Source organism: Panulirus ornatus, chromosome 45 (assembly GCF_036320965.1).
Source record: "Panulirus ornatus isolate Po-2019 chromosome 45, ASM3632096v1, whole genome shotgun sequence".
Taxonomy (NCBI): Eukaryota; Metazoa; Arthropoda; class Malacostraca; order Decapoda; family Palinuridae; genus Panulirus; species Panulirus ornatus.
In genome coordinates this window covers 7,199,466-7,215,224 of record NC_092268.1, presented here as the reverse complement: position 1 = coordinate 7,215,224, position 15,759 = coordinate 7,199,466, and the positions used below count along the sequence as shown (strand labels likewise).

Below are 15,759 nucleotides of genomic sequence, written 5' to 3'. Positions count from 1 at the left end.
AGGGGACGAATATCAATATTCTTAGAGGGATAGGATTATCTTAATATTATCAGAGGAACAGGAATATCTTAATATTATCAGAGGGGACGAATATCTTGATATCATCAGAGGGGACAGGAATATCTTAATATTATCAGAGGGGACGAATATCTTAATATCATCAGAGGGGACAGGAATATCTTAATATTATCAGAGGGGACGAATATCTTAATATCATCAGAGGGGACAGGAATATCTTAATATTATCAGAGGGGACAGGAATATCAAATTATTCTCAGAGGGGCAGGAATATCAATATTTTCAGAGGGACAGGAATATCTCAATATTCTCAGGGTTGACAGGAATATCTCAATATTTTCAGAGGGACAGGAATATTTCAATATTCCCAGAGGGACAGGAATATCTTGATATTATCAGAGGGGACAGGAATATTTGAATATTCTCAGGGGACAGGAATATCTCAATATTCTCGGGGAGGGAAGAGGGGGACAGGAATATTTGAATATTCTCAGGGGCAGGAATATAATATTCTCAGACAGGAATATCTCAATATCTTCAGAGGGACAGAAATATCTCAATATTCTCAGAGGGACAGGAATGTTAATATTCTCAGAGGGACAGGAATATCTCAGTATTCCCAGGGGGGACAGGAATATCTCAATATTCTCGGAGGGACAGGAATATCTCAGTATTCCCAGGGAGGGACATGAATATCTCAAAATTCTCAGAGGTACAGGAATATCCCAATATTCTCGGAGGTACAGGAATACCTCAATATTCTCAGAGGTACAGGAATATCTCAATATTCCCAGAGGGACAGGAATATCTCAGTATTCCCAGAGGGACAGGAATATCCCAATATTCTCAGAAATACAGGAATATCCAAATATTCCCAGAGGTACAGGAATATCCCAATATTCTCAGAGGGACAGGAATATCCCAATATTCTCAGAGGGACAGGAATATCCCAATATTCCCAGGGGGGACAGGAATATCCCAATATTCTCAGAGGTACAGGAATATCCCAATATTCCCAGAGGTACACTAATATCCCAATATTCCCAGAGGGACAGCAATATCCCAATATTCTCAGAGGGACAGCAATATCCCAATATTCCTAGGGGGGACAGGAATATCCCAATATTCCCAGAGGGGACAGGAATATCCCAATATTCTCAGAGGTACAGGAATATCCCAATATTCCCAGAGGTACAGGAATATCCCAATATTCCCAGAGGGACAGGAATATCCCAATATTCCCAGAGGGGGACAGGAATATCCCAATATTCCCAGGGACAGGAATATCCCAATATTCTCAGAGGTACAGGAATATCCCAATATTCCCAGGGGACAGCAATATCCCAATATTCCAGAGGGACAGCAATATCCCAATATTCCAGAGGGACAGCAATATCCCAATATTCCAGGGGGGACAGGAATATCCCAATATTCCCAGAGGGGACAGGAATATCCCAATATTCCCAGAGGTACAGGAATATCCCAATATTCCCAGAGGGTACAGGAATATCCCAATATTCCCAGGGGGACAGGAATATCCCAATATTCCCAGAGGGACAGGAATATCCCAATATTCCCAGGGGGGGGACAGGAATATCCCAATATTCCAGAGGGACAGGAATATCCCAATATTCGCAGGGGGACAGGAATATCCCAATATTCTCAGAGGGGGACAGGATATTGAATATCTCACCTTGATTGTCTGGCCGGGGGTGGCGACCGGTGCAAATCGTCCAATACTTTCCGTGTGGCCGGACCCCTGCAGGTACCTCGCACTGATTGTGGAGGAGGAGGAGGGAAAAATGTCGTACCGGGGAAAAATGTCGTACCGGAATAACTTCTGTGGTTACACCCCGCACACATGCATGTTCTTGTGGTTATACCCCGCCCACATACACGTTATTGTGGTTACACCCCGCCCACATACACGTTATTGTGGTTACACCCCGCCCACATACACGTTCTTGGGGTTACACCCCGCCCACATACACGTTATTGTGGTTACACCCCGCCCACATGCACGTTCTTGGGTTACACCCCGCCCACATGCACGTTATTGTGGTTACACCCCGCCCACATGCACGTTATTGTGGTTACACCCCGCCCACATACACGTTATTGTGGTTACACCCCGCCCACATGCACGTTCTTGGGTTACACCCCGCCCACATGCACGTTCTTGTGGTTACACCCCGCCCACATGCACGTTCTTGTGGTTACACCCCGCCCACATGCACGTTATTGTGGTTACACCCCGCCCACATGCACGTTATTGTGGTTACACCCCGCCCACATACACGTTATTGTGGTTACACCCCGCCCACATGCACGTTATTGTGGTTACACCCCGCCCACATACATATTGTGGTTACACCCCGCCCACATGTACGTTATTGTGGTTACACCCCGCCCACATACATATTGTGGTTACACCGCCCACATACATATTGTGGTTACACCCCGCCCACATTACGTTATTGTGGTTACACCCGCCCACATACATATTGTGGTTACACCGCCCACATACATATTGTGGTTACACCCCGCCCACATACATATTGTGGTTACACCCCGCCCACATACATATTGTGGTTACACCGCCCACATACATATTGTGGTTACACCCCGCCCACATACATATTGTGGTTACACCGCCCACATACATTGTACACCGCCCACATACATATTGTGGTTACACCGCCACATACATATTTGTCACCCGCCCACATACTATTGTGGTTACACCGGCCACATACATATTGTGGTTACACCGCCCACATACATATTGTGGTTACACCGCCCACATACATATTGTGGTTACACCCCGCCCACATGCATATTGTGGTAACCCCGTTACAGCTCTTACTGTAACATAACACCATTACAGCTCTTACTGTAACATAACACCATTACAGCCCTTACTGTAACATAACACCATTACAGCCCTTACTGTAACATAACACCATTACATAACACCATTACAGCTCTTACTGTAACATAACACCGTTACCTTGGTTGGTTACAGAGTCCACCGGTGCTGTAGCCTTGAGTAACGCCCGTACAACCTCGTGCCGCCCGTTGACTACAGCCAGGTGGAGGGGCCCCGCCCCTGGTGGATACAGAATACAGGGAACACTGTAACACGATACAGAATACAGGGAACACTGTAACACGATACAGAATACAGGGAACACTGTAACACGATACAGAATACAGGGAACACTGTAACACGATACAGAATACAGGGAACACTGTAACACGATACAGAATACAGGGAACACTGTAACACGATACAGAATACAGGGAACACTGTAACACGATACAGAATACAGGGAACACTGTAACACGATACAGAATACAGGGAACACTGTAACACGATACAGAATACAGGGAACACTGTAACACGATACAGAATACAGGGAACACTGTAACACGATACAGAATACAGGGAACACTGTAACACGATACAGAATACAGGGAACACTGTAACACGATACAGAATACAGGGAACACTGTAACACGATACAGAATACAGGGAACACTGTAACACGATACAGAATACAGGGAACACTGTAACACGATACAGAATACAGGGAACACTGTATCATAATACAGAATACAGGGAACACTGTAACACGATACAGAATACAGAGAACACTATCACGATACAGAATACAGAGAAAACTGTATCACAATATAGAATACAGAGAAAACTGTCTCAATACAGAATGCAGAGAACACTGTAACACGATACAGAATACAGAGAACACTGTATCACTGTAGAGGCACTGGAGAGGACAGGGAAGTGGAGGAACTGGAGAGGACAGGGAAGTAGAGGAACTGGAGAGGACAGGGAAGTAGAGGAACTGGAGAGGACAGGGAAGTAGAGGAACTGGAGAGGACAAGAAAGTAGAGGAACTGGAGAGGACAGGGAAGTAGAGGAACTGGAGAGGACAGGAAAGTAGAGGGACTGGAGAGGACAGGGAAGTAGATGAACTGGAGAGGACAGGGAAGTAGAGGAACTGGAGAGGACAGGGAAGTAGATGAACTGGAGAGGACAGGGAAGTAGAGGAACTGGAGAGGACAGGGAAGTAGAGGAACTGGAGAGGACAGGGAAGTAGATGAACTGGAGAGGACAGGGAAGTAGAGGAACTGGAGAGGACAAGAAAGTAGAGGAACTGGAGAGGACAGGAAAGTAGAGGCACTGGAGAGGACAGGAAAGTAGAGGAACTGGAGAGTACAGGAAAGTAGAGGAACTGGAGAGGACAGGGAAGTAGAGGAACTGGAGAGGACAGGGAAGTGGAGGAACTGGAGAGGACAGGGAAGTAGAGGAACTGGAGAGGACAGGGAAGTAGAGGAACCGGAGAGGACAGGGAAGTAGAGGAACTGGAGAGGACAGGGAAGTAGAGGAACTGGAGAGGACAGGGAAGTAGAGGAACCGGAGAGGACAGGAAAGTAGGGAACCGGAGAGGACAGGAAAGTAGAGGCACTGGAGAGGACAGGAAAGTAGAGGAACTGGAGAGGACAGGAAAGTAGAGGAACCGGAGAGGACAGGGAAGTAGAGGAACTGGAGAGGACAGGGAAGTAGAGGAACTGGAGAGGACAGGGAAGTAGAGGAACTGGAGAGGACAGGAAAGTAGAGGAACCGGAGAGGACAGGGAAGTAGAGGAACTGGAGAGGACAGGGAAGTAGAGGAACTGGAGAGGACAGGGAAGTAGATGAACTGGAGAGGACAGGGAGGTAGAGGAACTGGAGAGGACAGGAAAGTAGAGGAACTGGAGAGGACAGGGAAGTAGAGGAACTGGAGAGGACAGGGAAGTAGAGGAACTGGAGAGGACAAGAAAGTAGAGGAACTGGAGAGGACAGGAAAGTAGAGGCACTGGAGAGGACAGGAAAGTAGAGACACTGGAGAGGACAGGGAAGTAGAGGAACCGGAGAGGACAGGAAAGTAGAGGAACCGGAGAGGACAGGGAAGTAGAGGAACTGGAAAGGACAGGAAAGTAGAGGAACTGGAGATGACAGGGAAGTAGAGGAACTGGAGAGGACAGGGAAGTGGAGGAACTGGAGAGGACAGGGAAGTAGAGGAACTGGAGAGGACAGGGAAGTAGAGGAACTGGAGAGGACAGGGAAGTAGAGGAACCGGAGAGGACAGGGAAGTAGAGGAACTGGAGAGGACAGGGAAGTAGAGGAACCGGAGAGGACAGGAAAGTAGAGGAACTGGAGAGGACAGGGAAGTAGAGGAACTGGAGAGGACAGGGAAGTGGAGGAACTGGAGAGGACAGGGAAGTAGAGGAACTGGAGAGGACAGGGAAGTAGAGAACTGGAGAGGACAGGAAGTAGAGGAACCGGAGAGACAGGGAAGTAGAGGAACTGGAGAGGACAGGGAAGTGGAGGAACTGGAGAGGACAGGGAAGTAGAGGAACTGGAGAGGACAGGGAAGTAGAGGAACTGGAGAGGACAGGGAAGTAGAGGAACCGGAGAGGACAGTACAGGAGGCAAATTCTACAATACAACCACTCTCTCTCTCTCTCTCTCTCTTCTCTCTCTCTCTCTCTCTCTCTCTCTCTCTCTCTCTCTCTCTCTGTCTCACCCTCGTCCCCGGACAGGCCGCTCGGGAGTGTCACGTCCGCTCCCAGACCCACGAGGAACTTCACGGCTTCCAGGTGTCCCGCGACGGAGGCGTGGTGCAGAGCGCCTCGTCCCGCGCGCCTGGTGGGCGTGGATGTCCCCTCCTCCGTCGTCCTCTCCTCCTCCTCCTCCAGGAGGTTCACAAGGGCGCCGCCCTTCACAGCCTCCATCATGCCGGCCAGGTACCCACACTTCGCACACCTGATCTGCAGGAGGGGACCCGTGTTACTGTGGAGGGGACCCGTGTTACTGTGGAGGGGACCCGTGTTACTGTGGAGGGGACCCATGTTACTGTGGAGGGGACCCGTGTTACTGGGGGGCCCGTGTTACTGGGTTGGGGGGCCCGTGTGTACCCACACTTCGCACACCTGACCTGCAGGAGGGGACCCGTGTTACTGGAGGGGACCCGTGTTACTGTGGAGGGGACCCGTGTTACTGTGGAGGGGACCCGTGTTACTGTGGAGGGGACCCGTGATACTGGAGGGGACCCGTGTTACTGGGTGGGGGGCCGTGTTACTGGAGGAGACCCGTGTTACAGGAGGGGGGCCCGTGTTACAGGAGGGGGGCCCGTGTTACTGGAGGGGACCGTGTTACTGTGGGGGGACCCGTGTTACTAGAGGGGACCCGTGTTACTGGGGGACTGTGTTACTGGGGGGCCCGTGTTACTGGGGGGCCCGTGTTACTGGGGGGCCCGTGTGTACCCACACTTCGCACACCTGACCTGCAGGAGGGGACCCGTGTTACTGGGGGGACCCGTGTTACTGAAGGGGGCCCGTGTTACTGGGGGGCCCGTGTTACTGGGGGGCCCGTGTGTACCCACACTTCGCACACCTGACCTGCAGGAGGGGACCCGTGTTATTGGGGGGGACCCGTGTTGCAGGAGGGGACCCGTGTTACTGGGGGGGACCCGTGTTACTGAAGGGGACCCGTGTTACTGGAGGGGACCCGTGTTACCGGGGGGCCCGTGTTACTGGGGTGGTCCGTGTGTACCCACACTTCGCACACCTGACCTGCAGGAGGGGACCCGTGTTACTGTGGAGAGGACCCGTGTTACTGGGGGGGCCCGTGTTACTGTGGAGGGGACCCGTGTTACTGGGGGGGCCCGTGTTCCGTGTACGTAGTAGCCACTGTATGGATCACAACCACATGTACCGTGTACCGTGTTGTGACAATTATCAAGTGGGTCTTGTAGGCTCATGGTCTTCGCTCATGGTCTTCGCTCATGGTCTTCGCTCATGTCTAATGTTGTTACTGGTGTGTGGATGGTCTGCACTGATGGTGCGTTGTGGTCTTCGCTCATGGTCTTCGCTCATGGTCTTCGCTCATGGTCTTCGCTCATGGTCTTCGCTCATGGTCTTCGCTCATGTCTAATGTTGTTACTGGTGTGTGGATGGTCTGCACTGATGGTGCGTTGTGGTCTTCGCTCATGGTCTGTGTGGTGAACTGGGTTACTTTCCAAGTGGGTAGATTACCCGGGTAGATAACCCGGGTAGATAACCCGGGTAGATTACATGCCACTGGCAACAACAGATGTTTATATATGTGAGATAAACGTTTGGTTGTGTATATATATGTGAGATAAACGTTTGGTTGTGTATATATGTGTAAGATAAACGTTTGGTTGTGTATATATATGTGAGATAAACGTTTGGTTGTGTATATATGTGTGAGATAAACGTTTGGTTGTGTATATATGTGTGAGATAAACGTTTGCTTGTGTATATATGTGTAAGATAAACGTTTGCTTGTGTATATATGTGTGAGATAAACGTTTGCTTGTGTATATATGTGTGAGATAAACGTTTGCTTGTGTTTATATATGTGAGATAAACGTTTGCTTGTGTTATATATATATATATATATATATATATATATATATATATATATATATATATATATATATATATGTGTGTGTGTGACAAACGTTTGGTGATGTATATACTTGAAAAAGACTGGTAACTTACCAAATGTTTTTGTGGGTCGTCCATTTTGAGCAGCGGGTTCATATTACTCCTCTCTCACAGAGAGAGAGAGAGAGAGAGAGAGAGAGAGAGAGAGAGAGAGAGAGAGAGAGAGAGAGAGAGAGAGAGAGAGTCTTCACCTACACTGGCCTTCCTTCGTCACTACACCCACGTACACAGCCGATATGTGTATATGTATATCTCTGTGTATCTTCACATACACTAGCCTTCCTTCCTCACTACACCCACATACACAACCGATATATGTATATGTGTATATCTCTGTTTATCTTCACATACACTGGTCCTCCTTCATCACTACACCCACATACACAACCGATATATGTGTATATCTCTGTGTATCTTCACATACACTGGTCCTCCTTCATCACTACACCCACATACACAACCGATATATGTGTATATCTCTGTGTATCTTCACATACACTGGTCCTCCTTCATCACTACACCCACATACACAACCGATATATGTGTGTATATCTCTGTGTATCTTCACATACACTAGCCTTCCTTCCTCACTACACCCACATACACAACCGATATATGTGTGTATATCTCTGTGTATCTTCACATACACTGGCCTTCCTTCCTCACTACACCCACATACACAACCGATATATGTATATGTGTGTCTCTCTGTGTATCTTCACATACACTGGTCCTCCTTCATCACTACACCCACATACACAGCCGATATATGTGTGTATATCTCTGTGTATCTTCACATACACTGGTCCTCCTTCGTCACTACACCCACATACACAACCGATATATGTGTATATCTCTGTGTATCTTCACATACACTGGTCCTCCTTCATCACTACACCCACATACACAACCGATATATGTGTGTATATCTCTGTGTATCTTCACATACACTAGCCTTCCTTCCTCACTACACCCACATACACAACCGATATATGTGTGTATATCTCTGTGTATCTTCACATACACTGGCCTTCCTTCCTCACTACACCCACATACACAACCGATATATGTATATGTGTGTCTCTCTGTGTATCTTCACATACACTGGTCCTCCTTCATCACTACACCCACATACACAGCCGATATATGTGTGTATATCTCTGTGTATCTTCACATACACTGGTCCTCCTTCGTCACTACACCCACATACACAACCGATATATGTGTATATCTCTGTGTATCTTCACATACACTGGTCCTCCTTCATCACTACACCCACATACACAACCGATATATGTGTGTATATCTCTGTGTATCTTCACATACACTAGCCTTCCTTCCTCGCTACACCCACGTACACAGCCCGGTCTAAAGAACCCATTTCTCCTGTGTCAGGGTTGGGCCACCGGTCAAAGCGGTTGACGCTACGCGTTCCCCACGCTAAGATAAGATAACACTCAAATTGTTATCTTAACAGTTATGTTATCTCCAGGTTCAGTGGAGACTTATATATAACTTCTCTTCTACCATAACCGAACTGAAGATTTATATAGGCTGTCTTAGGATTTATATAGGATGTCTTAACTTGAGATTTATATAAGCTGTCTTAACTTTTATATAGGCTATCTTAACTTAAGATTTATATAGGCTGTCTTAACTTGAGATTTATATAGGCTGTCTTAACTTTTATATAGGCTATCTTAACTTAAGATTTATATAGGCTGTCTTAACTTAAGATTTATATAGGCTGTCTTAACTCTTATATAGGCTATCTTAACTTAAGATTTATATAGGCTGTCTTAACTTAAGATTTATATAGGCTGTCTTAACTCTTATATAGGCTATCTTAACTTAAGATTTATATAGGCTGTCTTAACTTAAGATTTATATAGGCTGTCTTAACTCTTATATAGGCTATCTTAACGTAAGATTTATATAGGCTGTCTTAACTTAAGATTTATATAGGCTGTCTTAACTTGACGTTTATATAGGCTATCTTGACTTGAGATTTATATAGGCTGTCTTAACTTAAGACTTATATAGGCTGTCTTAACTTAAGATTTATATAGGCTGTCTTAACTTGAGATTTATATAGGCTGTCTTAACTTGAGATTTATATAGGCTGTCTTAACTCTTATATAGGCTATCTTAACTTAAGATTTATATAGGCTGTCTTAACTTAAGATTTATATATGGCTGTCTTAACTTAAGATTTATATAGGCTATCTTAACTTGAGATTTATATAGGCTGTCTTAACTTAAGATTTATATAGGCTGTCTAACTTTATATAGGTATCTTACTAAGATTTATATAGGCTATCTTAACTTAAGATTTATATAGGCTATCTTAACTTAAGATTTATATAGGCTGTCTTAACTTAAGATTTATATTGGCTGTCTTAACTTAAGATTTATATAGGCTGTCTTAACTTAAGATTTATATAGGCTATCTTAACTTAAGATTTATATAGGCTATCTTAACTTAAGATTTATATAGGCTGTCTTAACTTAAGATTTATATAGGCTATCTTAACTTAAGATTTATATAGGCTATCTTAACTTAAGATTTATATAGGCTGTCTTAACTTAAGATTTATATTGGCTATCTAACTTAACTATATGGTGCACTTAAGAATTATTTTTATTTCTTAGATTTTTTATTTAACTAGCTTTAATCACTGTTACTATTTATTGGCATGCGACCTGTACTTTTCCAATCATGTTATTTTTTTTGACCGGGCTTTTCCAATCATGTTACTATTCAGGCATCGAACCCTGTGCTTTTCCAATCATGTTACTTATAAGGCTTCGAACCCTGTGCTTTTCCAATCATGTTACTATTCAGGCATCGAACCCTGTGCTTTTCCAATCATGTTACTTATAAGGCTTCGAACCCTGTGCTTTTCCAATCATGTTACTATTCAGGCTTCGAACCCTGTGCTTTTCCAATCATGTTACTTTTAAGGCATCGAACCCTGTGCTTTTCCAATCATGTTACTATTCAGGCATCGAACCCTGTGCTTTTCCAATCATGTTACTATTCAGGCATCGAACCCTGTGCTTTTCCAATCATGTTACTTTTCAGGCATCGAACCCTGTGCTTTTCCAATCATGTTACTATTCAGGCATCGAACCCTGTGCTTTTCCAATCATGTTACTTTTCAGGCATCGAACCCTGTGCTTTTCCAATCACGTTACTTTTCAGGCATCGAACCCTGTGCTTTTCCAATCATGTTACTTTTAAGGCATCGAACCCTGTGCTTTTCCAATCATGTTACTTTTAAGACTTCGAACCCTGTGCTTTTCCACTCATGTTACTATTCAGGCATCGAACCCTGTGCTTTTCCAATCATGTTACTTTTCAGGCATCGAAACCCTGTGCTTTTCCAATCACGTTACTTTTCAGGCATCGAACCCTGTGCTTTTCCAATCATGTTACTTTTCAAGCATCGAACCCTGTAATTCATCTCTCATAATTGTGGTACTTTGTATAGTGCTTCGTCTAGACCTTCTCTCGTAGCTTTTTTTTTTTTTGGGGGGGGGGCTATTAATTTATTTTTTTTTAAAGTAACTTAACCAAAGGCGAGAAATTAAGTTATAATTGTGGTCTAAGAAGGTGTGAACAGTTTGTTAAATAGTTCCATGGACGCGTCTTTGTTTACTCTCCTGAAGTGGGAGTTTGGCGACAGATTTGATCCACTGTACAATGTCGACTCGACCTTGTGTTTACTCGAGTTCCATTTCAACGTACCACATCAGACACCAACTTTGGAATCTGTTTACGTTCCCTTGTAAACTGGTGCAATCCTCCTTCGCTCTTTAGCCACCCTTCATCACCTAGACATCATACAGTCAAGGTAAGAGATCTGTTGTTCTAGGAAGATAATTAGAGAGATCAAGAAGAGCAATGGTTCCAAGATTGGACCTTGCGGTACGCCATAAGTGAACCCCACTCACCCCATTTCGATTAGACTTTAGACTTTTTTTTTGATATACGTCCTTTGTTCCCGTCCAATTGAGGTCATTTCCTATCCAATGTTATATCCCTAATTCGTGTCTGATGATCTTAACTTTTCTCTCACCTTTTTGTCTATGGCAGTGTCAAATGCTTTCCGGCAGTCCAAATACACAGAGGCCACTCAAACTTCTCGTTTGTTCAAAATGGAGTTCTCTTTTGCTTAGAACTCCCAAGTGGTTTGTTATGTAAAACCATTTATTTCTCCCTAGAACCGTGTTTAATCGAATCTTCTCATTGGAGGTGTTCGAATTCCAATCTTGGAGACTATTTAATCCTCATTAGACTGGTGAGTCCCCACCTAAACACCTCCTGCTTGACAAAAGATGATGGAAGGAAGAAGTAGATACTCGAAGCTACCATGATACTTCCCACACTAGAATTGGACAATTGGTCGTTTAGAATACCCAAACGTATTTACTTTAGAAAAGAGGAGGTTAAAAGGCGATCTAATGCAAGGATTCCATCATCGTAGTAATGGTTACAACATTTTGTGTGGGTATGATGAGTTACCTCGGACGAGGTTTCTTTCTCGGCAATGTTTTTAACCCCTTCAGGAATGGTCCATAAAACATGAGTAGTGCAAAGTAATATCGTAGACGCATTGACGAAGGTAAACTTTGGACTGATGCTTTGGTTCAAAGTCCACGAACATCAGCTTTGGACAAATACTTTGGTTGAAAGTCCACGAATATAGATTTTGGATGAATTATTTGGACTTTGGATCAAAGTCCACAAACATAAACTTTGGACAGGTATTTTGGTTCAAAGTCCACAGACATTAACTTTGGACTAGCACTTTTGTTTAAGGTCCACGAACATAAACTTTGGACAAATACTTTGGTACAAAGTCCACGAACATAAACTTTGGACAAATTCTTTGGTTCAAAGTCCACGAACATAAACTTTGGACAAATACTTTGGTTCAAAGTCCACGAATATAGATTTTGGATAAATCATTTGGTTCAAAGTCCACATAAATTTTGGACAGGCACTTTAGTTTGAAGTCCGCAAACATAAACTTTGGACTAGTACTTTGGTTTCAAAGTCCACAAACATAAACTTTGAACTAGGGCTTTGGTTTCAAAGACCACACACATAAACTTTGGACTAGGGCTTTGGTTTCAAAGTCCACAAACATAAACTTTGGACTAGGGCTTTGATTTCAAAGTCCACAAACATAAACTTTGGACTAGTGCTTTGGTTTCAAAGTCCACAAACATATACTTTGGACCAGCAACGTGGTTTATATGGACAGATCCTTTGGTTCAAAGTCCACAAACATAAACTTTGGACAAATACTTTGGACATTTTTTGTCATTTCCAGTGTACACAGATGAGGTGCCTATTGGTATACCTGCGTGTTGGGGTAAGATCTTTGACTTAATTTCTCATACAAGGACTTAGTGCACACTCCAAAGTGTCCCCCATAGCATTGGAACTCTTGAGCAACGGCAAAGAAAACGGGTCTGTGGATACAATACAGTGTACAGTACAGGCGCGCATGCGCGCGTGTGTGTGGGGGGGGATGGTTTTTTTTTTTATTTACAGTGAAAAAACACAATTCGTGAACTTATAAATTCTTTATTTTTTTTTATTGTATTTTGTTCTCATATTTACATAAATATTGGCAGTGACTCTCTCTCTCTCTCTCTCTCTCTCTCTCTCTCTCTCTCTCTCTCTCTCTCTCTCTCTCTCTCTCTCTCTCCACACTTTCTTTATTTCTCCCTCTTGTACCTCATCGCCGTTTCCCGCCTGAGAGAGGTAGTGTCAAGTAAAAAATTAAAATTCCCTGCCTATCTCTATTTTTTTTTTTAAAGGGGATCCAATCCTCTATACAAGGAGTTTGATCCCCTTCTCAAGGAATCCAATCATCTTTATATGGAATCCAATCATCTATATATGGATTCCAATCATCTATATATGGAATCCAATCATCTTTATATGGAATCCAATCATCTATATATGGATTCCAATCATCTGTATATGGAATCCAATCATCTTTATATGGAATCCAATCATCTTTATATGGAATCCAATCATCTTTATATGGAATCCAATCATCTATATATGGAATCCAATCATCTTTATATGGAATCCAATCATCTTTATATGGAATCCAATCATCTTTATATGGAATCCAATCATCTATATATGGATTCCAATCATCTGTATATGGAATCCAATCATCTTTATATGGAATCCAATCATCTTTATATGGAATCCAATCATCTTTATATGGAATCCAATCATCTATATATGGAATCCAATCATCTTTATATGGAATCCAATCATCTTTATATGGATTCCAATCATCTATATATGGAATCCAATCATCTTTATATGGAATCCAATCATCTTTATATGGAATCCAATCATCTTTATATGGAATCCAATCATCTTTATATGGATTCCAATCATCTATATATGGAATCCAATCATCTTTATATGGAATCCAATCATCTTTATATGGAATCCAATCATCTTTATATGGAATCCAATCATCTTTATATGGAATCCAATCATCTTTATATGGAATCCAATCATCTTTATATGGAATCCAATCATCTTTATATGGAATCCAATCATCTTTATATGGATTCCAATCATCTATATATGGAATCCAATCATCTTTATATGGAATCCAATCATCTTTATATGGAATCCAATCATCTTTATAATGGAATCCAATCATCTTTATATGGATTCCAATCATCTATATATGGAATCCAATCATCTTTATATGGAATCCAATCATCTTTATATGGAATCCAATCATCTTTATATGGAATCCAATCATCTTTATATGGAATCCAATCATCTTTATATGGAATCCAATCATCTTTATATGGATTCCAATCATCTATATATGGAATCCAATCATCTTTATATGGAATCCAATCATCTTTATATGGAATCCAATCATCTTTATATGGAATCCAATCATCTTTATATGGAATCCAATCATCTTTATATGGATTCCAATCATCTATATATGGAATCCAATCATCTTTATATGGAATCCAATCATCTTTATATGGAATCCAATCATCTTTATATGGAATCCAATCATCTTTATATGGATTCCAATCATCTATATATGGAATCCAATCATCTATACGAGGAGTCTAATCTTTTGAATAAGGAATCCAATCCTCTATTCATGGAATCCAATCCTCTACACCAGGAATCCAATCCCTCATACCAGGAATCCAATCTTCTATACAGGGAATCCAGTCTCTTAATGCAAGAAATCCAATCTTAACAAGGAATCCAACCTTGTACGTGAGGAACCCAATCCTCTATACAAGGAATCCAACCTTGTACGTGAGGAACCCAATCCTCTATACAAGGAATCCAATCCCTTATACCTGGAATCCAATCCTCTATACAAGGAATCCAATCCCTTATACCTGGAATCCAATCCTCTATACAAGGAATCCAATCCCTTATACCTGGAATCCAATCCTGCATGCGAGTGATGGAACCCTCTGGTCTGGGATGAGGGGGGTTGGGTTGGTCTATCCTTGCTGCTGGGTGTAGAACAGCAGGTGGGGGACGTGGTCGTTGAGCACCCGCTGTAGGTCGGTCGTGTGGACTGCTTTATCATCGTACGTCCGCCACGTCTTACCGTGCTGGTTCCGGCAGCAGCTGGTGTAGTGGCCGGACGAGGTCGTCCCGTGGTGGATGACCACGGCAAACAGCTCGTACGGCCGGCTGTTTCAAAAGAAATAAAGGTGGGATAAAAAAAAAAAAGGGGTGTGAGGGGGTGTTCAAATGACAGAGGTATGAGTTTGTTGAGTATTCCTGGTAAATTATATGGGAGGGTATTGATTGAGAGGGTGAAGGCATGTACAGAGCATCAGATTGGGGAAGAGCAGTGTGGTTTCAGAAGTGGTAGAGGATGTGTGGATCAGGTGTTTGCTTTGAAGAATGTATGTGAGAAATACTTAGAAAAGCAAATGGATTTGTATGTAGTATTTATGGATCTGGAGAAGGCATATGATAGAGGTGGGGGGAGCAAGGAGAAGTGGGAGACCAAACTGGAGGTCGAAAGATGGAATGAAAAAGATATTGAGTGATCGGGGCCTGAACATGCTGGAGGGTGAAAGGCGTGCAAGGAATAGAGTGAATTGGAACGATGTGGTATACCGGGGTCGACGTGCTGTCAGTGGATTGAACCAGGGC

General features: G+C 43.4%; 2 protein-coding genes across 3 annotated transcripts in view; both read right to left on the bottom strand.

Moving 5' to 3' along the window:
- Positions 1 to 2,848: 2,848 nt before the first annotated feature.
- Positions 2,849 to 8,979, bottom strand: LOC139762894 (protein phosphatase 1 regulatory subunit 27-like). Of its 2 annotated transcripts, none has more exons than XM_071688130.1 (3): positions 8,883 to 8,960; positions 5,609 to 5,847; positions 2,849 to 3,127 (listed from the first exon to the last, which is right to left on the bottom strand). In XM_071688130.1, the coding sequence occupies exons 2-3, from the start codon at positions 5,817 to 5,819 to the stop codon at positions 3,006 to 3,008; spliced, it is 333 nt and encodes a 110-aa protein (XP_071544231.1). In that variant the 5' UTR covers positions 5,820 to 5,847; positions 8,883 to 8,960; the 3' UTR covers positions 2,849 to 3,005. The 2 variants fall into 2 exon arrangements, with proteins under 2 accessions (XP_071544231.1, XP_071544230.1); XM_071688129.1 differs by having other exon boundaries at positions 2,852 to 3,127; positions 5,609 to 5,852; positions 7,611 to 8,979.
- Positions 8,980 to 14,481: 5,502 nt separating this feature from the next.
- LOC139763017 (ubiquitin carboxyl-terminal hydrolase 17-like protein A) overlaps positions 14,482 to 15,759 on the bottom strand; it is a 5,872-nt gene continuing 4,594 nt past the window's right edge. The window contains exon 3 of the mRNA XM_071688553.1: positions 14,482 to 15,288. Coding sequence (XP_071544654.1) covers positions 15,093 to 15,288 — 196 coding nt within the window. The 3' untranslated portion in view covers positions 14,482 to 15,092. The remainder of the gene's footprint in view (positions 15,289 to 15,759) is intronic.